Source organism: Rhyacophila brunnea, unplaced genomic scaffold, assembly GCF_057557595.1.
Source record: "Rhyacophila brunnea isolate RB1 unplaced genomic scaffold, BYU_Rbru_1.0 scaffold_13, whole genome shotgun sequence".
Lineage (NCBI taxonomy): Eukaryota > Metazoa > Arthropoda > Insecta > Trichoptera > Rhyacophilidae > Rhyacophila > Rhyacophila brunnea.
Window position 1 is genome coordinate 22,879,810 of NW_028232785.1, and position 25,855 is coordinate 22,905,664.

At 33.0% G+C, this 25,855-nt stretch overlaps 1 protein-coding gene and 1 long non-coding RNA gene across 2 annotated transcripts in view; both read right to left on the minus strand.

Annotated features, from left to right (window-relative positions):
- Positions 1-529: 529 nt before the first annotated feature.
- On the minus strand, positions 530-7,937 carry LOC147076953 (uncharacterized). The gene is made up of 3 exons (XR_015069743.1): positions 7,721-7,937; positions 2,747-2,899; positions 530-2,406 (listed from the first exon to the last, which is right to left on the minus strand). It is a non-coding gene; the product is annotated as an uncharacterized LOC147076953 (long non-coding RNA).
- Positions 7,938-10,354: 2,417 nt separating this feature from the next.
- Positions 10,355-25,855, minus strand: part of LOC147076954 (uncharacterized) — a 28,845-nt gene continuing 13,344 nt past the window's right edge. Inside the window, exons 7-10 of the mRNA XM_085940951.1 lie at positions 20,982-21,200; positions 14,510-14,662; positions 13,596-14,169; positions 10,355-10,359 (exon numbers count right to left, since the gene is read on the minus strand). Coding sequence (XP_085797077.1) covers positions 10,355-10,359; positions 13,596-14,169; positions 14,510-14,662; positions 20,982-21,200 — 951 coding nt within the window. The remainder of the gene's footprint in view (positions 10,360-13,595; positions 14,170-14,509; positions 14,663-20,981; positions 21,201-25,855) is intronic.

Sequence of the window (25,855 nt, forward strand, 5' to 3'; positions counted from 1 at the left end):
ATGTAAATATATAAATGCCTTAATTTAACAGAGATGTTAATCATGAGCAACCACTAATTTATTTATCTCTTTAATGTAGTTTTAACATGGTAATTCAACCGCAATTTCTAATTTTTTTTCCCCGCGCGACGCAGAACAGCTGATCCGAATATTTCGGCGTTTTATTTTACGTGAATTTTCAAGGTCGAGAACTATATTTAGGTACTAAATTTTAATACCTTATTTCTTCATTCATTTGAAGTGCGATTAAGATTTATTGTTGCTTATGGGTAGAAACCCATGTAAGGCAAGGTCTCGAGATTCTCTACTAGTTATTTTTACAATATTTAATGGAATTCGCGGGTTTTTAGCATATAAAAAATCTGTATTTTATAACTACGCGTACATAAACATATGTACGAGTTTACAATATTTTTACAATAATAGCTTAGCTCTACCTTAATCTAATTTAATTAGTAGAAATTTTTATTGTTCATAATTGTACAGTACAAGAATTTATAAGTACTAATTTTTCTATTTTTATACATTTCTAATACTTCTACCAAGTGTAATCAAGCATGTACTTATAAACTTTCATGCAACCAATTTTTCACATGTTTTATTTTCAAAGTTCAATAGACAATAATCAAGTAATTCACATTTCAAAATAATAGTGACAAAAGTCTCCCGAATGAGTATATTGGGGTCTTTGATCACAGCGTTACAATTACGCATGAGAACTCTCGATTTCTGAACTGAAATTTTTACATAAATTTTTCATTACATTTATTAAAAAGTGTTAACAATAATACATTTATCTTCGATTACTAAACGATTATTCTTACTTACTACCTGTATATGGTCTTTTGACCAATTTTATTTCTTCTTCTGCCATAGTGTGTACTGAGAAGTTGTTTTTGACTTGCCAACAAGAACTATGGGACTTATATACATCTTATTAGTATTTTATCGCGAAGTGGTCGCACGGCTATTGAGTGGCATAATTGACTACATGGCTAGATTTGTATAGTTATGTCGTTAACCATACTCTTTTTCCAACACTAACTGAAGGTCGGCAGTTTTGTTCGTGTCACTTTCCCACTCGCCTTTTCCCCCCTAGGTTTCCTTCGAGGATCTTTTTCGGTATCCGTGACTCAGGCATGCGCTGGACATGGCCTGCCCAGTTTAGCCTCTGGAGATTTATGAAGTTGGAGAGTTGTGAATCTTTGACATGACTAATTTGCCTGAATTTTTTAAAACACACATCATATTGATTTGGCTTCTCATCAATTTGTTTTTATGTAACCTGAGACTTCTAAGATGCGGAAATTTCATAAAACACACATCGCATTGATGTGGTGTTTCACCAGTATGCGTCATTTTATGTATTTTGAGTTCACAATTGTTCACAAATTTTTCATTACACACATCGCATTGATATAGTTTTTCATCAGTATGCATCATTTTATGTGCTTTGAGATGATAAAATTGCATGAATTTTTTTAAACATACATCACATTGATGTGGCTTTTCAGCAGTATGTGTCATTTTATGTATTTTGAGACGATCAATCCGTATGAATTTTTTAAAACACACATCGCATTGATGTGGTTTTTCACCAGTTTGTGTCATTTTTTGTATGTTGAGATCACGAGTATGCATTATTTCATGTCTTTTAAGATTACCATTTGTCAGGAATTTTTTTAAACACACATCGCATTGATATGGTTTTTCACCAGTATGTGACATTTTATGTGTTTTAAGTTGACTCATTCTCAGGAATTTTTTTAAACACACATCGCATTGCTGTGGTTTTTCACCAGTATGTGTCATTTTATGTATGTTGAGATCACCAGTCTGTATGAATTTTTTTAAACACACATCGCATTGATGTGGTTTATCACCAGTATGTATTATTTTATGGTTTTTAAGATTACCATTTGTCAGGAATTTTTTTAAGCACTCATCGCATTGATATGGTTTTTCACCAGTATGTGACATTTTATGTATTTTAAGTTGACTCATTTTCAGGAATTTTTTTAAACACACATCGCATTGATGTGATTTTTCACCTGTATGTGACTTGGATGACTTAAGATGCTCAGACTTTATGCATGAAACGAAGTGACAATTAAGATGATTTACTGATTCAAACACTCCAAAACAGTCATGGCAAATAAAGTTACGTGGAAAATATGTCACTCTTCTCAACTTAATTCGAACCACCTTAGGCAAGTATAATTTTTGAATTTCCAATTTGACGTCCTGTTCATCGATAGTTATTTCTGAATGCTGTATCATCATACGTTTGATTTTACTGGTTGCATACTCTATGTTAGTGTTGACCGAGCGATTGTCAACTGTGTCTTTTCTTTCGATGTCCAGTGGTTTACTGTGACGTGCTGTGAAACATTGCTGGGTATAAACCTACAAAAAGAACAGGATTAATATTTTCATTGTATTACACAGTTGTAGAATACAAAGTAATTGTGTTATCTTATACTAACGATACTGTGTATTGTTGTTAAACGCATTTTTTGTAGTAGTACTTATTCCAGTTTTAAAAAATAGATTAGGACCGGTTTCGTCCGCCTCAGAGGGATATTTTCAACTATCTATCTATTTATTAAAAGTCGAAGAATTACTACAAAAAAAAAATTGCGTTTTATTAAACTAAAACAACAATACAATGCAGTTCCACCATGACTTGACAGTTAACAAAATAAAAGAGATACTGTGTGTTTTGACAGTTTATTGTTATAAATACCTGATCTAATGGCATGTATTGTGTATCAGAGCATCCAGGTTGCGGACTTTTATTAACGGTTTGGCGGATTGCGTTGTCAACAAATTCTTCTTTGATGACGATTACCTCATTATCATTCTCAGACTTTATATTGATCACACCGACATCACTTGTCTAAAATAACATTATTTAAAATTATGTAACACGACCAGTATTATGAATCTACTCGTAATATTCCGATTATTTTTATTACACTATTCGTACACATTGGTTGATTATTATTCTAAAAGAATAACAGGACGTTATTATTTGTTGACATTTATTGACATTATAATATTATTGTAAGTATTGTGTTTCAGGAGGAAAAAAAAATATAAAAATATGAAAACTAGTTATACAAAATAAATCCAATAACTATAAATACACAAATAATATTTAATTAAAGTGATTCGCAATTAGTGAAAAATCGTTGTTTACGGTTACAGAATTATGCCATGATGAGAGATAGGTATAATATTAGAATTAGAAATAATTTGTATATTGATTAAAACTACCTTACATTACCATTTTGGTGTGTCGGTAACTCCTTATATATTTCAAGTAAGAAAATGAATAAGTAATAAAAGTTATTTCATAATTATACACACTGACGATTAATTTCGACATTCGGTTTTACAAAATAAGATACGTCATGACATGACTGTACATTGTCTGTACATACTCAGTACATTGTACAGAATTAGCGAAGGTAAAGGAAAGTATGGCGTATTAAATTTCGCGGATTTTTAATAGTTGTTCAACAGTTTTAATTTGCAATAATTAAAATATTCCAAACCTACTGTTACACGCATGATTATTGGGCCTCTCCCGGTCTAAATTACGTGATTATTAGGTGTAACCATGTCACCTGACCTCCTAGTCAACAATGGCCGTACGTACGTCCAAAACTCCTTGATTAACTGTCAAAATGTTCAACACGTGCTTAGAACATAAGAATTGTATCTAATTATAATAATAGTATGTCAGAGAAGAATGTGATTTGCCGAATAAAAGAGACGAAAGCCAAAGGAATTTAAAATAAAGAGTATGTAAGAGCTTGTCCACATAGCGCGTTTTACGCGCGAGTGACAAATCGCGCGTTCTCCAGGTACATGTGACCTAATTCAGCTGTCCACAAGCGCTCGCGCGTTTTGACTCTCGCGCAACGATCGTTACAAATAAATTACATCACCTAGGTTGTAAAGTACGGAAAATAGGTATTGGAAGTAATTGCGAAATACAAAATCTCATAGAAACCGACTAACACCATCGAGTTGTAGTGCTATTTTCTACACTCGCGTTTGTTTTTTATGATGATTCAAAAATGAATTACGTCACCTATTGTTTTAATCGCGCCAACTACGCCGTATCTAGACGGAAGACATTTCTGGTTCTCGAGCGTAAATCGCGATGGAAATCGCGCCATGTGGACAGGCTCTAAGGGAAGCATGGCAACGCTGCTCGATATGAAAAGTCAGTCTAGGGTCGCGATTTAAAGAGTGAGCATCTGCCTTCATGACTCGGGAGTAGAAAAACAAATACAAATCGAGCATGGAAGTGAAAAATGGGATACGGAGTGAAAGGCGGATTAGAAGTTGTGAACGATAATAATTATTAATAACGAAACTTAAATTAAGAGCGTCAAACATTTGGAAGTGAAACTAACATGAGTAATTCGAGTGCTTAAAGTCAGACAACGTTATCTACAAAAAAGTGTTTTTTTTTTTTTGAGATAACGTTATTTTACATTTACGGCTACATGATAGTCAAACAACGTTATGTCAATCTTTTCTAATTTCTTATTAAATCGCCAGTAAAGTTTAACGCTAACTACATAAGTAACCCTTGTTTTCATATTTTTTTAAAACTATCCCTATAAATTTTAACATCATCATAAGCAAGATAAATGTACAATATACAATAAATTATAAAATATTGACATTAGGTTTTAAATAAACATTTCCCTTGTTGAGTTACAAGAATCTAAAATAACGATTTTTGGCTCTCCTGTAAAGTTGCACTTTTGTAGATAGTGTTGTTTGACACTAAGCCCTCGAATTAATCTAAGAATATAAATCGACCAAAATAAAACGAGTTTCATTCAATCCTACCATGAAACAGATTTCAATTTAGTTTAATTTTTGTGACTGCCGGGTCCTAGCAACATCCCGAGCTAGCCACAGGACCCGGGATATCTCACTACCTACCAACAGTATCTTATTCAATGGCTTTCTTGTCGACACGTTATTAAATTGTACCTTCTCATGTAATCATTATAATAATAATGAGTTAATGACTGTTGACATTTATTGACATAAATATTATTGTAAGTATTGTGTTTCAGGAGAAAAAGAAATATATATGTTGTCTATTTGTTCTCGATGTTTGTATAATGGTCTAATTATTCCATCTAACCAATTCATCACAACGCAATAACTACTATACTAGTTATATATTATATTCTCTACCGCTTCCCAAATAGTATAATCTGACAATTAGTATTCATACATTTATTATTAGATAATATTATATTTCTCGCAGTGATTATTTAAAATCAAATTTCATTGCTTTAGTCGATATTTTGACAGCTGTCAGTGGCGACGCGGTCATAACAAAAGTAGTATGTACTGTCACGACCTCGGACTTCGGGTCTTATACCTAGAGTACCTTTTAGGGGTGTAGAGTGGCCTGAACACGCCATTGGCCTCGTAGTCAAATAAACTGCACCGAGCCGCACCCTTGATCACCCAGAGGGACGTTTCTTTCCAGAAATAAGTCCCACGACCCGTGTCTTTGAGGCTGAGGACACGGTTCGTGGAAGACCAGGTGAATAAGTAAGAAAGTATGCGAGACGACGAATGCAATTGGGCTTCGCCACTTAAACAGCATAAAAAGTGACCAACTGTCGCTAATAATAATGTATGAAACATGTCAGTAGAATGTATAGAAAAAAACCGCCAATAAATTGTAATACCATGAATAAAGAATGAATGGGAAAAATAACTTGTATTGTGACTGAGAGAGAGGAATGTTAGATAGTGCAAGGAGAAGAAAAAGAGTTGTTAGAAAATAATTAAATAATGTTGAATATCTGCTGGCAACAATGCCATAAATTTGACCGTTGGAGATATTTCAACGTCGCCTTGAAAAAAACCGTTGAAAGCGGAAGACAAGATGGCGGGAGTGTTCGGAAAACAGCCAAACAATAAACTCACGAATTCTGTCCTCCGTAAAACAAATTTAAAAAAAATGTAATAATTATATAACATCCACTTAAATATACCCTGCCATATATAAAACAAATTCCGGTGTTACTTCGTCCACCCCAAATTCTAAAAACCATACTAACGATAAAAGTGACAGTTTACTAATTACTAACCTAAAATTATGATACCCACCTTCAAAAAAAATTGAAACTGAGCTAGGCCCGAAGTGTGGTGGTTTATCAGTACCTATATTGTTAAGATTGTGACTAGGCGATGCGCGGATTGTGCAAATGACGCGAGCCGAATGAAATATAATTTGTCATAAAAATCTAACATTCGTCCATTTCATGTTATGTTTATTGTTATATTACTAATAATAATAGTATGGTCATTGATATGCTTTCTTTTTCAAGTACATGCGGAACGTTTTTTAGTCATATTTACAAGATTTAAGAATATATTACTACGACGCCATCACAAAACAAATTGTTTTGCTCACAAGACGACTATCGCTCTCCGACTAGCAACACAGCCGAAATTACGTCCCACATAGTGTTGAAAATTATTTGCCGTTTCACTTAATATGTACGCTCTTAACCCAATGCTTACGGGCCGCACGAAATTGTGTTTTTACTAATTGCTTTTCAAATGCAAATTAACACGTTAATTAAAAAAATAATTAAAGGGGCCCGTAAACATTGGGTTAATAGTTAAGGCGTTATTTTCGGTAACTTTAAGATAAGGTTCGTAAGTTGAATTGTACAGTACCTACGCCAGGGCTCGAAATGGACCGGAGCGTACCGGAGCGCCGTTCTTGTTCGTGAAATCGGTATAATTATCGCTCCGTCTCGTGGAAAAAATAATTTGACCGAATGAGCTAGATAGGCCATATAATAGAAAATCGAATACATATATTTTTATAAAAAAAACACATACAATTTAAAAACTATGTGAATATCTTCAGAAAACTGTAGACCGCTCCGGTTCGTAAATTTTCCCATTTCGAGCGCTGACCTACGCTCTTAATCATTGATATAAATCAATACCTACTCAATTGTCTGTTTAATAGTATTACTAGGCACGATGCACTGTCACTAAAGTGGTACGAGTAGTATTCATTTTTGGGGTCTTGTGACTGGTTATCCACCGACGTGCACTGCCATCTGTCAGTGAAGGCAGTGTTGCCAACCGAACTACAATTATAGTTCATTTTGGTCCGCGTACTATTAAAGAAAGTACGTCAAAAATACATTTTTTTTAAATGGAATTAAATTCGCGGGTTAGCGTCTTTCGGTCGTAAGAGGTGTTAAAATAAAGCAGGGCATCGGAATTTCTCGAATTCTCCGTTATGTTTATGTGACAAACAAAAAAACTTACATTTTCAACACGTCCTATAATTTTTGCCGAAATACTATGATGTCTTGGACCGCGTACTGTAATTCGATGACAAAAAGATAGCAGAATTCAACAATGGCGACTGACAGCTGAAGACGGCAGACAACCAGTCACAAGCACCCATTTTTGCATTACCTACCTGCTGATTTCGGAAAATTGAAAGGAAAACCCATTGTATAAACCTTATTGTCACCTACCTTACATGATAAAACAATATGGTCCAGCAACACATTACAAGCAATATTTGTTGTCAACCTTGAAAAATAGTCGTGCTCACTTGCGTTTAGAAATTGATTGCGCGTTTGTCAACAAAATTATGAAAACCCTCGCCTTAACAAATTACGAATTTACTTACCTCTTCTACGTGGATACTATTGCTGTCGTCATCGATATTTTCCTGTTTGACTGACATGTCAAATCGACCCTTTCTTTTGAAGTGATTTACGTCAATCCATTGGTATGAACCGTCGCCGATTAATTCAGCCGTTTCGTCTGGCAATATTTCATCCTTAATATCGGTTTTTACTTCCATTTTATGCGGTATTTCGTATGGATCAATATCAGCTGTCAATAGCTTAACCATAGACTAATATAGCTTAACGTCCTCTGACGTTGAGCTTAACTGCTAAATATCAGTGTTGCCACCTATTTAATACACAGTCGAAGAAATAAGAATATAGTATTTCAACAACGATAATTATCGTAGTACGCGTTGTCATCAGAATTCTAAACTTTAGTACTTTTAGCGTATTTGTAATGTAGTAATTAAATCTTTGCGATATGAATACCTACACCTTTCCAATTCTTAACTTTATTGTATTTTGTGGGCACGTGGACCAAAATAATTGTCATACAGATACTATTGTTATAATTGATGGTTGGTGTCACTGATTTTCTAACTGTATTCCCATGCAAATTAATACCTACTTCAATAAATATTAATTTAAAACAAAAGAAAATTATGCCAGATGAAAAATAAGTTTTCCGAAATAGGGAAAATGCCGTTGAATTCGATGATATTGTAACCATTTTCATTTGAAAGAGAAGAGGGGATAGGGACTACGGGAAGCATAGGGACGTTGTCGATACCTTAATTTCAAAGTGGTACAAACTGAGTATGACTCGGTTGTTTTGTTATCGGTAGTTGATTTTTTGTATATTGTCATATCTGTTTTAAGTGGCAACACTGGCTAACGATAAAACGAGACTAAACTTGAAACAAATGTCAAAACAGACTGTCCTGGTTGGTGTACGTTTCTTAACCCTGTTTTAACTTTGCTGTGAATTGCAAAAAGGTGAGTAAAACGTATCGTTTTTATTTTTTTTAGTGTATAAGTTCATTTCCTACATTCATAAGCATAATTATACTATATTTTAACGTTTTGGTTGCATGTTTGGATCTTTTTCTCATTCGTCTCAATTTCTGAATATATCGGGGTTAATGGCGACCGGTAAAGGGTGAATAGAGACCCAATGGGGTGAATAGAGACCTCCTTCAAGGTAAATAGAGACGAGCTATGGGAAATAGAGACAGTGATTACACTATATGTAGAAAAAAATATATTTAAATAACGGTGATTGTTTATTAATTATTTTTGTTTGTATTCTTTTCCAGAACATTTCATCAAATTATACTAGATAAAATGCCACGTGTCTTTAAGCCAAATCCTCGAGGAAAAAGGTACACAAAACACAATGAAGAAATTATGCAGCAAGCGATCTATATTTTTTCGCAAATAAATCTGTCTCCAATGGGTTAATATCGAATAAAAACCTAGTATTCTAAACCTACCTATCAACTCTTTAATTTATATCATCAAATTCATCAATTCCCTACTCACTACATTTGTCTTTAATAACCCCCCTCTCGTCATATATTCACCACAAAGCTGGGTAAATAGAGACAAGAGACAAAAAAAATATTTAATTTAAAACCTTACAGTAAACACCATTTTTTGGCTGAATCAGGTAGAAGGGCGTTAAAAACTAATACTAAATTAATGATGTTTACAAAAATCATCTTAATTAACTAACACCACTGTCTCAAATTATCAAACCCGTCTCTATTCCCTCCAAGGCACGGTAGGTTCAGACTTTAGAAACATGCTCCTACCTTGTTATTAATTAATGCAATCACATTTATTATAACAGCAGTGATATGGTCACGTGTCTATTAGAAAGGTAGGTACAAATACCTAATTATTTAATGCTTTTACATATTACACGGAATAATTTCGACAACGCTTCGCTAAAATTACATATCTATTGAAATATGATTAAAATACATACAAACGAACTCAAGCAAGGACACAAAGAAAACACCAGAACACGATATTATTATCTAGGTACCTATTATATTATACCAACCAGTGGGTCTATTCTATACTTATCGAACACTAAAGTAATAAATAGTATCAAACTTAGGGTAGGTTTGTATCAAAATATTAGCACTTATTGTAACAATTACACGAAGCTGGTTTTTATTGTTGCAATAAGTGCGATATTTTAACAGCAGCAAGATAGTGCTGTTAAAATATAGCACTTATTGCAACAATAAAAACCAGCTTCGTGTAATTGTTACAATAAGTGCTAATATTTTGATACAAACCTACCCTAAGTTTGATAATATTTATCACTTTATCACTTTAGCGGTCGATAAGTATAGAATAGACCCACAGATGTAGAAAAGAACCCTCAGCCTAATGCAGCGATTGAGTATGCGAAGTACATGATAAATATTTTAATTTCGTAATAGTTAGAGGACAATTTATTTTAACGAGCCGAGAAAAAATGTAGTATGACGATATGTTAAAAAAACTATTAAAACAAAAGAAATTACCACCAGATTTGCCGATAAATTATATTGCCCGAACAAGGTATGCTAAATTGAATTAGAATATTTGTTGGACAGCAATTCAGTGACAAAAAGATGGCTACACTAGTCACGTGGAAGTCCGTCAGATTGCGTGAAATTACAGGTTCGTAGCATTCAACCTGAAATGGACAAATAAAAAAGGTCCATTTACCTGGATCACCCAATGTTAAAACTCCAATTTTTTTAGGTGCGTTTGTTTGTGCATCGTTTGTGCATGATTTTTTTTCGTTTGTGCACCTATAATAATCGAAAAATTCCAAACTATTATTCCGCCTCCCTGACCTAGATAAACTGTTTTACAAGTTTCACAATGCAGATAATAAACACCTCTTCTCTGAAGTGTATATTGATCTATCTAGTATCAACGATGAAACAAAGACAGATGACAAAATGACTAAGATGGTTATACATAATTATTATATCTTTCAAAATGAATGTTTGGTGTTCTCCCGAATGTCCAACTATTCGTACCTCAATATCCAAGTTAATTTCGGTTGAAATAGATCTCTGGCTGAGTGTTTATTTCCCGAATATGACTTTAAGCCAATCAAACCGGGCTGACGCCGTGCATCTCGCTCTCACATTCACGCTGTCTAGCTCTAAATCAATCACGCCCACTTTCATATATTTCGGCCGCCCGGAGTATTCTTTCAAATTTCGTCTTATTGATATTGTTTTTAAAGTTAATATTGTTTTAACAGTGAATTCATCAAATTTGGAGATATCATTCATAGCTGATACATCACCAGTTCGCCCTGAACTTACAGTAGAGTTGTGGAAGTGACTATTTTAACCTAAATAACTGCATTTTGTTTTGATAAATGACACAAAATCCCAACGGTTATATAAATTCTACAGTGTGACCCGGCAACTAATATGACGTAAAAAATAATTATTATTTCAAATTATAATTAATCAAACATTGTTTGTCTTTATTTTACTTTTAATCTAGGTATTTCTATGAAAATAAAGGCGATGCTATTATTTATTTTTGATTGCGCTGATAGTTAATTTAATTTAATATGACGTATGTTAGTAATTATTTATTTGGTGGGTATTATATACTTATGGCAGCACGCAGCCAATGGTAATTAATTTATACATGCTATTATTTTGTGTTGTTATTCCTTACAATAGTAAATATATAATATTTATTTGGTGGTTTGTAATAAGTTTAATTGTTAATTATAGAAATATATAGATATAATAATATACAGATAATATATATAAATAGATTTTTTTTTGGAAAAAAGTATTAATATAAAATTGTTAGCAAGTACGAGTGAGTGCCATCATAAAATATTGGAGATATCCGTGACGTCGGTAGTAGATAATATCTACTTTTATTTAATAAACAAAAACTGATCGCCGATAGTCGCTTGATTTTGAAGAATGCTGATGAGCAGGTATTAAAAGGCCAATAGTTAAAGTTTGTCGTCATAAGTATGTCACCTCATAGCATAGTGGATAATTCGTGGACTGGGGCGTAAACCCAGGAGATGCAGGGTTGATTCCTGCTGGGTGTCTTTCTTTTTTCAAAAAGATTTTTTCTATTGGTTATAATATATTTTCTCAGAAGTGATTTTAAAAATTATGTATGTTCAATTATTAGAATGGTACATTCTTAAATCTTGTGAATTATTCGTTCAATAAAAAAATAGTTAATTACTTTATTTTATTATTTATTACTTTTATTTATTTCTTATTTATTTAGTACTTAATCCGAAAAAACCGAAAAAGCGATTGCCGCATGTTATTATTACATACGAACTTGGGTAATTACGATCATTAAGTATTTAAATAGTAGAGGTAATTATTAACAATTATCGTGTAAATAAATATAACATTTGAGGAGAGTACTTTTTGACCACTCAGTAATCTGTGGGCCGTGCAGCAATACGCTACGGTCTTAAATCCCGAACGTCCAAATTTTGTCCCGAATATCCATTATTCTGAGAGAGCGCTAAAAAAATCCCGAATATCCACAGTGAGTACTTGTAAATAAAACGCATTTTCTGTGCATTTAATGATTTATACCAGTATATTAGTCTTGGAATCTATTCTCAGATAATGTTGCAATCATACAGTGTAGAAAGAATGATTGATACATCTACTGATATTAAAATATACAACAATGAAATTTGTTTTTCGTCTCCTGTAAAATTGACATTTGGTCTATTCGGGAAAAAAATCCTATAGCGACGAAAAGTGTGGCCTCTCCTGATCTATACCTATAGAACAATAGTTGGATATCAAAAGTCATTACACCATGTGAAAATCATTGACAAAGTTCACTGTTGGTGTCATAACTCACATATTATTTCAAAGAATATTGCGAGTATTTACTCCAAGGCCTCTAACTAATCAGGGAGCTCTATTTCTCATAGTGTCATGGCGGATTTCGCATCTCAAAAAGAAGTGAGTTTTCACTTCTTTAGTTAATGTCTTTGCTGATTTTGGCGATTTTTGTTAAATGTCGACTAAAAATATTAAAAAGAATAATTATTCAAAATGGAAATAAAAATAAGTGTATCTCCAGCCATAGGTGGAGTCGTAAGGAAAAGAGGAAAGTATCCTTAAACATGGAAGAAAAATAAAACCAAGATTAACAGCTCAGTACCAAATTGTGATATTGAATTTCCATTAATAATATCTTGTCTTTTAACATTCTTGTCCCATCTGTATAAAATATAAAGTCTAATATTTATTCTTTTCAGACTGAGTAACTTTATTAAGCCAAATAAAAAGAATCTGTCATTAGCTGATGCCAGCCAACTCGCTCTGGATCTATAGGCGCTATTGTTTGACGTAACTTACATGAGGTTGTAAAAATAATTTTACACTACCTAGTATATACATTTGAATGAAGTAATAATATGTTAAAATAATTTGGTAGTATTAGTTATTTTATTACTATGCATAATGGTACTGTAAAAATAAATTCAGCTCAATGCTTTAATGATTAGTTAATTTACGACCATGAGTATAAAATCTCCATTGAGTTATCAAAATAAACTTTACAATGAGTGAGACTTTTTTTTTCCAAGAAGTAATAATATTTTCGTACTGCATCGCACTGAGGTAGTTTTTCACCAGAATGTATCATTTTATGCCCTGTGGGATATGGATTTTTATGATTTTTTAAAAATACACATCTCATTGATTTCGTTTTTCACCAGTTCGATTCATTGTATATGTTTATTCACCAGTATGCGTCATTTTATGTATTTTTACTTTGAGAATTGTGTCATTTTGTGTTCTTTGAGATGACGAATTAGCATGAATTTTTTAAAACACACATCGCATTGATGTGGCCTTTCACCAGTATGTATCATTTTATGTGGTTTGAGACTACCAATCCGTGTGAATTTTTTAAAACACACATCGCATTGATGTGGTTTTTCACCAGTGTGTGTCATTTTATGTATTTTGAGACTACTAATTGACAAGAATTTTTTTAAACACAGATCGCATTGTTGTGGTTTATCACCAGTATGCAACATTTCATGTCCTTTAAGATTACCATTTGTCAGGAATTTTTTTAAACACACATCGCATTGATGTGATTTTTCACCTGTATGTGACTTGGATGACTTAAGATGCTCAGACTTTATGCATGAAACGTAGTGACAATTAAGATGATTTACTGATTCAAACACTCCAAAACAGTCATGGCAAATAAAGTTACGTGGAAAATATGTCACTCTTCTCAACTTAATTCGAACCACCTTAGGCAAGTATAATTTTTGAATTTCCAATTTGACGTCCTGTTCATCGATAGTTATTTCTGAATGCTGTATCATCATACGTTTGATTTTACTGGTTGCATACTCTATGTTAGTGTTGACCGAGCGATTGTCAACTGTGTCTTTTCTTTCGATGTCCAGTGGTTTACTGTGACGTGCTGTGAAACATTGCTGGGTATAAACCTACAAAAAGAACAGGATTAATATTTTCATTGTATTACACAGTTGTAGAATACAAAGTAATTGTGTTATCTTATACTAACGATACTGTGTATTGTTGTTAAACGCATTTTTTGTAGTAGTACTTATTCCAGTTTTAAAAAATAGATTAGGACCGGTTTCGTCCGCCTCAGAGGGATATTTTCAACTATCTATCTATTTATTAAAAGTCGAAGAATTACTACAAAAAAAAAATTGCGTTTTATTAAACTAAAACAACAATACAATGCAGTTCCACCATGACTTGACAGTTAACAAAATAAAAGAGATACTGTGTGTTTTGACAGTTTATTGTTATAAATACCTGATCTAATGGCATGTATTGTGTATCAGAGCATCCAGGTTGCGGACTTTTATTAACGGTTTGGCGGATTGCGTTGTCAACAAATTCTTCTTTGATGACGATTACCTCATTATCATTCTCAGACTTTATATTGATCACACCGACATCACTTGTCTAAAATAACATTATTTAAAATTATGTAACACGACCAGTATTATGAATCTACTCGTAATATTCCGATTATTTTTATTACACTATTCGTACACATTGGTTGATTATTATTCTAAAAGAATAACAGGACGTTATTATTTGTTGACATTTATTGACATTATAATATTATTGTAAGTATTGTGTTTCAGGAGGAAAAAAAAATATAAAAATATGAAAACTAGTTATACAAAATAAATCCAATAACTATAAATACACAAATAATATTTAATTAAAGTGATTTAATGTCTTCGCAATTAGTGAAAAATCGTTGTTTACGGTTACAGAATTATGCCATGATGAGAGATAGGTATAATATTAGAATTAGAAATAATTTGTATATTGATTAAAACTACCTTACATTACCATTTTGGTGTGTCGGTAACTCCTTATATATTTCAAGTAAGAAAATGAATAAGTAATAAAAGTTATTTCATAATTATACACACTGACGATTAATTTCGACATTCGGTTTTACAAAATAAGATACGTCATGACATGACTGTACATTGTCTGTACATACTCAGTACATTGTACAGAATTAGCGAAGGTAAAGGAAAGTATGGCGTATTAAATTTCGCGGATTTTTAATAGTTGTTCAACAGTTTTAATTTGCAATAATTAAAATATTCCAAACCTACTGTTACACGCATGATTATTGGGCCTCTCCCGGTCTAAATTACGTGATTATTAGGTGTAACCATGTCACCTGACCTCCTAGTCAACAATGGCCGTACGTACGTCCAAAACTCCTTGATTAACTGTCAAAATGTTCAACACGTGCTTAGAACATAAGAATTGTATCTAATTATAATAATAGTATGTCAGAGAAGAATGTGATTTGCCGAATAAAAGAGACGAAAGCCAAAGGAATTTAAAATAAAGAGTATGTAAGAGCTTGTCCACATAGCGCGTTTTACGCGCGAGTGACAAATCGCGCGTTCTCCAGGTACATGTGACCTAATTCAGCTGTCCACAAGCGCTCGCGCGTTTTGACTCTCGCGCAACGATCGCCTGCAAACGCCAGACTCTGGACAATCGCAGCGTTTACAGCCATTACAAAATGAAATACGACCGCTTGGCGCTCGAACGCGAGACTTTTTATTGCTACTCCCAAATAAATTACATCACCTAGGTTGTAAAGTACGGAAAATAGGTATTGGAAGTAATTGCGAAATACAAAATCTCATAGAAACCGACTAACACCATCGAGTTGTAGTGCTATTTTCTACACTCGCGTTTGTTTTTTATGATGATTCAAAAATGAATTACGTCACCTATTGTTTTAAACGCGCCAACTACGCCGTATCTAGACGGAAGACATTTCTGGTTCTCGAGCGTAAATCGCGATGGAAATCGCGCCATGTGGACAGGCTCTAAGGGAAGCATGGCAACGCTGCTCGATATGAAAAGTCAGTCTAGGGTCGCGATTTAAAGAGTGAGCATCTGCCTTCATGACTCGGGAGTAGAAAAACAAATACAAATCGAGCATGGAAGTGAAAAATGGGATACGGAGTGAAAGGCGGATTAGAAGTTGTGAACGATAATAATTATTAATAACGAAACTTAAATTAAGAGCGTCAAACATTTGGAAGTGAAACTAACATGAGTAATTCGAGTGCTTAAAGTCAGACAACGTTATCTACAAAAAAGTGTTTTTTTTTTTTTGAGATAACGTTATTTTACATTTACGGCTACATGATAGTCAAACAACGTTATGTCAATCTTTTCTAATTTCTTATTAAATCGCCAGTAAAGTTTAACGCTAACTACATAAGTAACCCTTGTTTTCATATTTTTTTAAAACTATCCCTATAAATTTTAACATCATCATAAGCAAGATAAATGTACAATATACAATAAATTATAAAATATTGACATTAGGTTTTAAATAAACATTTCCCTTGTTGAGTTACAAGAATCTAAAATAACGATTTTTGGCTCTCCTGTAAAGTTGCACTTTTGTAGATAGTGTTGTTTGACACTAAGCCCTCGAATTAATCTAAGAATATAAATCGACCAAAATAAAACGAGTTTCATTCAATCCTACCATGAAACAGATTTCAATTTAGTTTAATTTTTGTGACTGCCGGGTCCTAGCAACATCCCGAGCTAGCCACAGGACCCGGGATATCTCACTACCTACCAACAGTATCTTATTCAATGGCTTTCTTGTCGACACGTTATTAAATTGTACCTTCTCATGTAATCATTATAATAATAATGAGTTAATGACTGTTGACATTTATTGACATAAATATTATTGTAAGTATTGTGTTTCAGGAGAAAAAGAAATATATATGTTGTCTATTTGTTCTCGATGTTTGTATAATGGTCTAATTATTCCATCTAACCAATTCATCACAACGCAATAACTACTATACTAGTTATATATTATATTCTCTACCGCTTCCCAAATAGTATAATCTGACAATTAGTATTCATACATTTATTATTAGATAATATTATATTTCTCGCAGTGATTATTTAAAATCAAATTTCATTGCTTTAGTCGATATTTTGACAGCTGTCAGTGGCGACGCGGTCATAACAAAAGTAGTATGTACTGTCACGACCTCGGACTTCGGGTCTTATACCTAGAGTACCTTTTAGGGGTGTAGAGTGGCCTGAACACGCCATTGGCCTCGTAGTCAAATAAACTGCACCGAGCCGCACCTTTGATCACCCAGAGGGACGTTTCTTTCCAGAAATAAGTCCCACGACCCGTGTCTTTGAGGCTGAGGACACGGTTCGTGGAAGACCAGGTGAATAAGTAAGAAAGTATGCGAGACGACGAATGCAATTGGGCTTCGCCACTTAAACAGCATAAAAAGTGACCAACTGTCGCTAATAATAATGTATGAAACATGTCAGTAGAATGTATAGAAAAAAACCGCCAATAAATTGTAATACCATGAATAAAGAATGAATGGAAAAAATAACTTGTATTGTGACTGAGAGAGAGGAATGTTAGATAGTGCAAGGAGAAGAAAAAGAGTTGTTAGAAAATAATTAAATAATGTTGAATATCTGCTGGCAACAATGCCATAAATTTGACCGTTGGAGATATTTCAACGTCGCCTTGAAAAAAACCGTTGAAAGCGGAAGACAAGATGGCGGGAGTGTTCGGAAAACAGCCAAACAATAAACTCACGAATTCTGTCCTCCGTAAAACAAATTTAAAAAAAATGTAATAATTATATAACATCCACTTAAATATACCCTGCCATATATAAAACAAATTCCGGTGTTACTTCGTCCACCCCAAATTCTAAAAACCATACTAACGATAAAAGTGACAGTTTACTAATTACTAACCTAAAATTATGATACCCACCTTCAAAAAAAATTGAAACTGAGCTAGGCCCGAAGTGTGGTGGTTTATCAGTACCTATATGGTTAAGATTGTGACTAGGCGATGCGCGGATTGTGCAAATGACGCGAGCCGAATGAAATATAATTTGTCATAAAAATCTAACATTCGTCCATTTCATGTTATGTTTATTGTTATATTACTAATAATAATAGTATGGTCATTGATATGCTTTCTTTTTCAAGTACATGCGGAACGTTTTTTAGTCATATTTACAAGATTTAAGAATATATTACTACGACGCCATCACAAAACAAATTGTTTTGCTCACAAGACGACTATCGCTCTCCGACTAGCAACACAGCCGAAATTACGTCCCACATAGTGTTGAAAATTATTTGCCGTTTCACTTAAGGGGGGACATGCTCGTCGAAGGTCAAAATTGAGTTTTTATTGTATTTTCAAACCACGATCCTGGACACTCCTTAAACGTTGTAGATAATCTATTTATATAATTTTGAAGCCTTATTATCCTTTATAGTTATTTTAAACATTTGATGACTGCATAAAGTATTTTTGTTACATAAAATAGTATTCTTTTAAACCTCTCGCTCTAATGTTTTGGAATATAGTCATATTTCGGTACATAACTGTGCAGTGGTGTTACGATTTTTTACATTTATTAATTTTTAGACGCATTTATAAAACCATTGGTATAATTTATTACGAGATAATTTTTGTAAAATATTCACGATAAATAATTATATTGATAATCTCTGTGATCCCAAATTTGACAAGAATTAGGCATTTTATTATTCAAAAAATCGGCAAGATTAACACATTTGAAGATGATTCTAAAGATACTTATTATAAGCTATATCTTCGACCATTCAAGTGTGATAAACACCTTATGAATAATGATTGCTTTATAATAATTATTGACCTAAGAATAAGGTAGTGTTTTTTTGAAATACGCCATTTCTTTTGGCATTCCCCAGTGTTTATGCTACAACATACGGCCGTAGCCATAAATTGACAAACTATAATTGAAGTAGGGAGTAAAATGATATTGACGCGCGTGTTTGAACATGTACCGTTTAAAAAAAAATAAAAAAAAATTCGGTTAGGTACATGATCAAATACGCGCGTTAACATAATTTTACTCCCTACTTTAATTATAGTTTGTCAATTTATGGCTACGGCCGTATGTTGTAGCTTAACCACTGGGGAATGCCAAAAGAAATGGCGTATTTCAAAAAAACACTACCTTATTCTTAGGTCAATAATTATTATAAAGCAATCATTATTCATAAAATGTTTATCACACTTGAATGGTCGAAGATATAGCTTATAATAAGTATCTTTAGAATCATCTTCAAATGTGTTAATCTTGCCGATTTTTTGAATAATAAAATGCCTAATTCTTGTCAAATTTGGGATCACAGAGATTATCAATATAATTATTTATCGTGAATATTTTACAAAAATTATCTCGTAATAAATTATACCAATGGTTTTATAAATGCGTCTAAAAATTAATAAATGTAAAAAATCTTAACACCACTTTACAGTTATGTACCGAAATATGACTATATTCCAAAACATTAGAGCGAGAGGTTTAAAAGAATACTATTTTATGTAACAAAAATACTTTATGCAGTCATAAAATGTTTAAAATAACTATAAAGGATAATAAGGCTTCAATATTATATAAATAGATTATCTACAACGTTTAAGGAGTGTCCAGGATCATGGTTTGAAAATACAATAAAAACTCAATTTTGACCTTCGACGAGCATGTCCCCCCTTAATATGTACGCTCTTAACCCAATGCTTACGGGCCGCACGAAATTGTGTTTTTACTAATTGCTTTTCAAATGCAAATTAACACGTTAATTAAAAAAATAATTAAAGGGGCCCGTAAACATTGGGTTAATAGTTAAGGCGTTATTTTCGGTAACTTTAAGATAAGGTTCGTAAGTTGAATTGTACAGTACCTACGCCAGGGCTCGAAATGGACCGGAGCGCACCGGAGCGCCGTTCTTGTTCGTGAAATCGGTATAATTATCGCTCCGTCTCGTGGAAAAAATAATTTGACCGAATGAGCTAGATAGGCCATATAATAGAAAATCGAATACATATATTTTTATAAAAAAAACACATACAATTTAAAAACTATGTGAATATCTTCAGAAAACTGTAGACCGCTCCGGTTCGTAAATTTTCCCATTTCGAGCGCTGACCTACGCTCTTAATCATTGATATAAATCAATACCTACTCAATAGTCTGTTTAATAGTATTACTAGGCACGATGCACTGTCACTAAAGTGGTAGTATTCATTTTTGGGGTCTTGTGACTGGTTATCCACCGACGTGCACTGCCATCTGTCAGTGAAGGCAGTGTTGCCAACCGAACTACAATTATAGTTCATTTTGGTCCGCGTACTATTAAAGAAAGTACGTCAAAAATACATTTTTTTTAAATGGAATTAAATTCGCGGGTTAGCGTCTTTCGGTCGTAAGAGGTGTTAAAATAAAGCAGGGCATCGGAATTTCTCGAATTCTCCGTTATGTTTATGTGACAAACAAAAAAACTTACATTTTCAACACGTCCTATAATTTTTGCCGAAATACTATGATGTCTTGGACCGCGTACTGTAATTCGATGACAAAAAGATAGCAGAATTCAACAATGGCGACTGACAGCTGAAGACGGCAGACAACCAGTCACAAGCACCCATTTTTGCATTACCTACCTGCTGATTTCGGAAAATTGAAAGGAAAACCCATTGTATAAACCTTATTGTCACCTACCTTACATGATAAAACAATATGGTCCAGCAACACATTACAAGCAATATTTGTTGTCAACCTTGAAAAATAGTCGTGCTCACTTGCGTTTAGAAATTGATTGCGCGTTTGTCAACAAAATTATGAAAACCCTCGCCTTAACAAATTACGAATTTACTTACCTCTTCTACGTGGATACTATTGCTGTCGTCATCGATATTTTCCTGTTTGACTGACATGTCAAATCGACCCTTTCTTTTGAAGTGATTTACGTCAATCCATTGGTATGAACCGTCGCCGATTAATTCAGCCGTTTCGTCTGGCAATATTTCATCCTTAATATCGGTTTTTACTTCCATTTTATGCGGTATTTCGTATGGATCAATATCAGCTGTCAATAGCTTAACCATAGACTAATATAGCTTAACGTCCTCTGACGTTGAGCTTAACTGCTAAATATCAGTGTTGCCACCTATTTAATACACAGTCGAAGAAATAAGAATATAGTATTTCAACAACGATAATTATCGTAGTACGCGTTGTCATCAGAATTCTAAACTTTAGTACTTTTAGCGTATTTGTAATGTAGTAATTAAATCTTTGCGATATGAATACCTACACCTTTCCAATTCTTAACTTTATTGTATTTTGTGGGCACGTGGACCAAAATTGTCATACAGATACTATTGTTATAATTGATGGTTGGTGTCACTGATTTTCTAACTGTATTCCCATGCAAATTAATACCTACTTCAATAAATATTAATTTAAAAAAAAAGAAAATTATGCCAGATGAAAAATAAGTTTTCCGAAATAGGGAAAATGCCGTTGAATTCGATGATATTGTAACCATTTTCATTTGAAAGAGAAGAGGGGATAGGGACTACGGGAAGCATAGGGACGTTGTCGATACCTTAATTTCAAAGTGGTACAAACTGAGTATGACTCGGTTGTTTTGTTATCGGTAGTTGATTTTTTGTATATTGTCATATCTGTTTTAAATGGCAACACTGGCTAACGATAAAACGAGACTAAACTTGAAACAAATGTCAAAACAGACTGTCCTGGTTGGTGTACGTTTCTTAACCCTGTTTTAACTTTGCTGTGAATTGCAAAAAGGTGAGTAAAACGTATCGTTTTTATTTTTTTTAGTGTATAAGTTCATTTCCTACATTCATAAGCATAATTATACTATATTTTAACGTTTTGGTTGCATGTTTGGATCTTTTTCTCATTCGTCTCAATTTCTGAATATATCGGGGTTAATGGCGACCGGTAAAGGGTGAATAGAGACCCAATGGGGTGAATAGAGACCTCCTTCAAGGTAAATAGAGACGAGCTATGGGAAATAGAGACAGTGATTACACTATATGTAGAAAAAAATATATTTAAATAACGGTGATTGTTTATTAATTATTTTTGTTTGTATTCTTTTCCAGAACATTTCATCAAATTATACTAGATAAAATGCCACGTGTCTTTAAGCCAAATCCTCGAGGAAAAAGGTACACAAAACACAATGAAGAAATTATGCAGCAAGCGATCCATATTTTTTCGCAAATAAATCTGTCTCCAATGGGTTGATATCGAATAAAAACCTAGTATTCTAAACCTACCTATCAACTCTTTAATTTATATCATCAAATTCATCAATTCCCTACTCACTACATTTGTCTTTAATAACCCCCCTCTCGTCATATATTCACCACAAAGCTGGGTAAATAGAGACAAGAGACAAAAAAAATATTTAATTTAAAACCTTACAGTAAACACCATTTTTTGGCTGAATCAGGTAGAAGGGCGTTAAAAACTAATACTAAATTATAGATGTTTACAAAAATTATCAAAACCGTCTCTATTCCCTCCAAGGCACGGTAGGTTCAGACTTTAGAAACATGCTCCTACCTTGTTATTAATTAATGCAATCACATTTATTATAACAGCAGTGATATGGTCACGTGTCTATTAGAAAGGTAGGTACAAATACCTTATTATTTAATGCTTTTACATATTACACGGAATAATTTCGACAACGCTTCGCTAAAATTACATATCTATTGAAATATGATTAAAATACATACAAACGAACTCAAGCAAGGACACAAAGAAAACACCAGAACACGATATTATTATCTAGGTACCTATTATATTATACCAACCAGTGGGTCTATTCTATACTTATCGAACACTAAAGTAATAAATAGTATCAAACTTAGGGTAGGTTTGTATCAAAATATTAGCACTTATTGTAACAATTACACGAAGCTGGTTTTTATTGTTGCAATAAGTGCGATATTTTAACAGCAGCAAGATAGTGCTGTTAAAATATAGCACTTATTGCAACAATAAAAACCAGCTTCGTGTAATTGTTACAATAAGTGCTAATATTTTGATACAAACCTACCCTAAGTTTGATAATATTTATCACTTTATCACTTTAGCGGTCGATAAGTATAGAATAGACCCACAGATGTAGAAAAGAACCCTCAGCCTAATGCAGCGATTGAGTATGCGAAGTACATGATAAATATTTTAATTTCGTAATAGTTAGAGGACAATTTATTTTAACGAGCCGAGAAAAAATGTAGTATGACGATATGTTAAAAAAACTATTAAAACAAAAGAAATTACCACCAGATTTGCCGATAAATTATATTGCCCGAACAAGGTATGCTAAATTGAATTAGAATATTTGTTGGACAGCAATTCAGTGACAAAAAGATGGCTACACTAGTCACGTGGAAGTCCATCAGATTGCGTGAAATTACAGGTTCGTAGCATTCAACCTGAAATGGACAAATAAAAAAGGTCCATTTACCTGGATCACCCAATGTTAAAACTCCAATTTTTTTAGGTGCGTTTGTTTGTGCATCGTTTGTGCATGATTTTTTTTCGTTTGTGCACCTATAATAATCGAAAAATTCCAAACTATTATTCCGCCTCCCTGACCTAGATAAACTGTTTTACAAGTTTCACAATGCAGATAATAAACACCTCTTCTCTGAAGTGTATATTGATCTATCTAGTATCAACGATGAAACAAAGACAGATGACAAAATGACTAAGATGGTTATACATAATTATTATATCTTTCAAAATGAATGTTTGGTGTTCTCCCGAATGTCCAACTATTCGTACCTCAATATCCAAGTTAATTTCGGTTGAAATAGATCTCTGGCTGAGTGTTTATTTCCCGAATATGACTTTAAGCCAATCAAACCGGGCTGACGCCGTGCATCTCGCTCTCACATTCACGCTGTCTAGCTCTAAATCAATCACGCCTACTTTCATATATTTCGGCCGCCCGGAGTATTCTTTCAAATTTCGTCTTATTGATATTGTTTTTAAAGTTAATATTGTTTTAACAGTGAATTCATCAAATTTGGAGATATCATTCATAGCTGATACATCACCAGTTCGCCCTGAACTTACAGTAGAGTTGTGGAAGTGACTATTTTAACCTAAATAACTGCATTTTGTTTTGATAAATGACACAAAATCCCAACGGTTATATAAATTCTACAGTGTGACCCGGCAACTAATATGACGTAAAAAATAATTATTATTTCAAATTATAATTAATCAAACATTGTTTGTCTTTATTTTACTTTTAATCTAGGTATTTCTATGAAAATAAAGGCGATGCTATTATTTATTTTTGATTGCGCTGATAGTTAATTTAATTTAATATGACGTATGTTAGTAATTATTTATTTGGTGGGTATTATATACTTATGGCAGCACGCAGCCAATGGTAATTAATTTATACATGCTATTATTTTGTGTTGTTATTCCTTACAATAGTAAATATATAATATTTATTTGGTGGTTTGTAATAAGTTTAATTGTTAATTATAGAAATATATAGATATAATAATATACAGATAATATATATAAATAGATTTTTTTTTGGAAAAAAGTATTAATATAAAATTGTTAGCAAGTACGAGTGAGTGCCATCATAAAATATTGGAGATATCCGTGACGTCGGTAGTAGATAATATCTACTTTTATTTAATAAACAAAAACTGATCGCCGATAGTCGCTTGATTTTGAAGAATGCTGATGAGCAGGTATTAAAAGGCCAATAGTTAAAGTTTGTCGTCATAAGTATGTCACCTCATAGCATAGTGGATAATTCGTGGACTGGGGCGTAAACTCAGGAGATGCAGGGTTGATTCCTGCTGGGTGTCTTTCTTTTTTCAAAAAGATTTTTTCTATTGGTTATAATATATTTTCTCAGAAGTGATTTTAAAAATTATGTATGTTCAATTATTAGAATGGTACATTCTTAAATCTTGTGAATTATTCGTTCAATAAAAAAATAGTTAATTACTTAAAAACTATTTTATTACTTAATCCGAAAAAACCGAAAAAGCGATTGCCGCATGTTATTATTACATACGAACTTGGGTAATTACGATCATTAAGTATTTAAATAGTAGAGGTAATTATTAACAATTATCGTGTAAATAAATATAACATTTGAGGCGAGTACTTTTTGACCACTCAGTAATCTGTGGGCCGTGCAGCAATACGCTACGGTCTTAAATCCCGAACGTCCAAATTTTGTCCCGAATATCCATTATTCTGAGAGAGCGCTAAAAAAATCCCGAATATCCACAGTGAGTACTTGTAAATAAAACGCATTTTCTGTGCATTTAATGATTTATACCAGTATATTAGTCTTGGAATCTATTCTCAGATAATGTTGCAATCATACAGTGTAGAAAGAATGATTGATACATCTACTGATATTAAAATATACAACAATGAAATTTGTTTTTCGTCTCCTGTAAAATTGACATTTGGTCTATTCGGGAAAAAAATCCTATAGCGACGAAAAGTGTGGCCTCTCCTGATCTATACCTATAGAACAATAGTTGGATATCAAAAGTCATTACACCATGTGAAAATCATTGACAAAGTTCACTGTTGGTGTCATAACTCACATATTATTTCAAAGAATATTGCGAGTATTTACTCCAAGGCCTCTAACTAATCAGGGAGCTCTATTTCTCATAGTGTCATGGCGGATTTCGCATCTCAAAAAGAA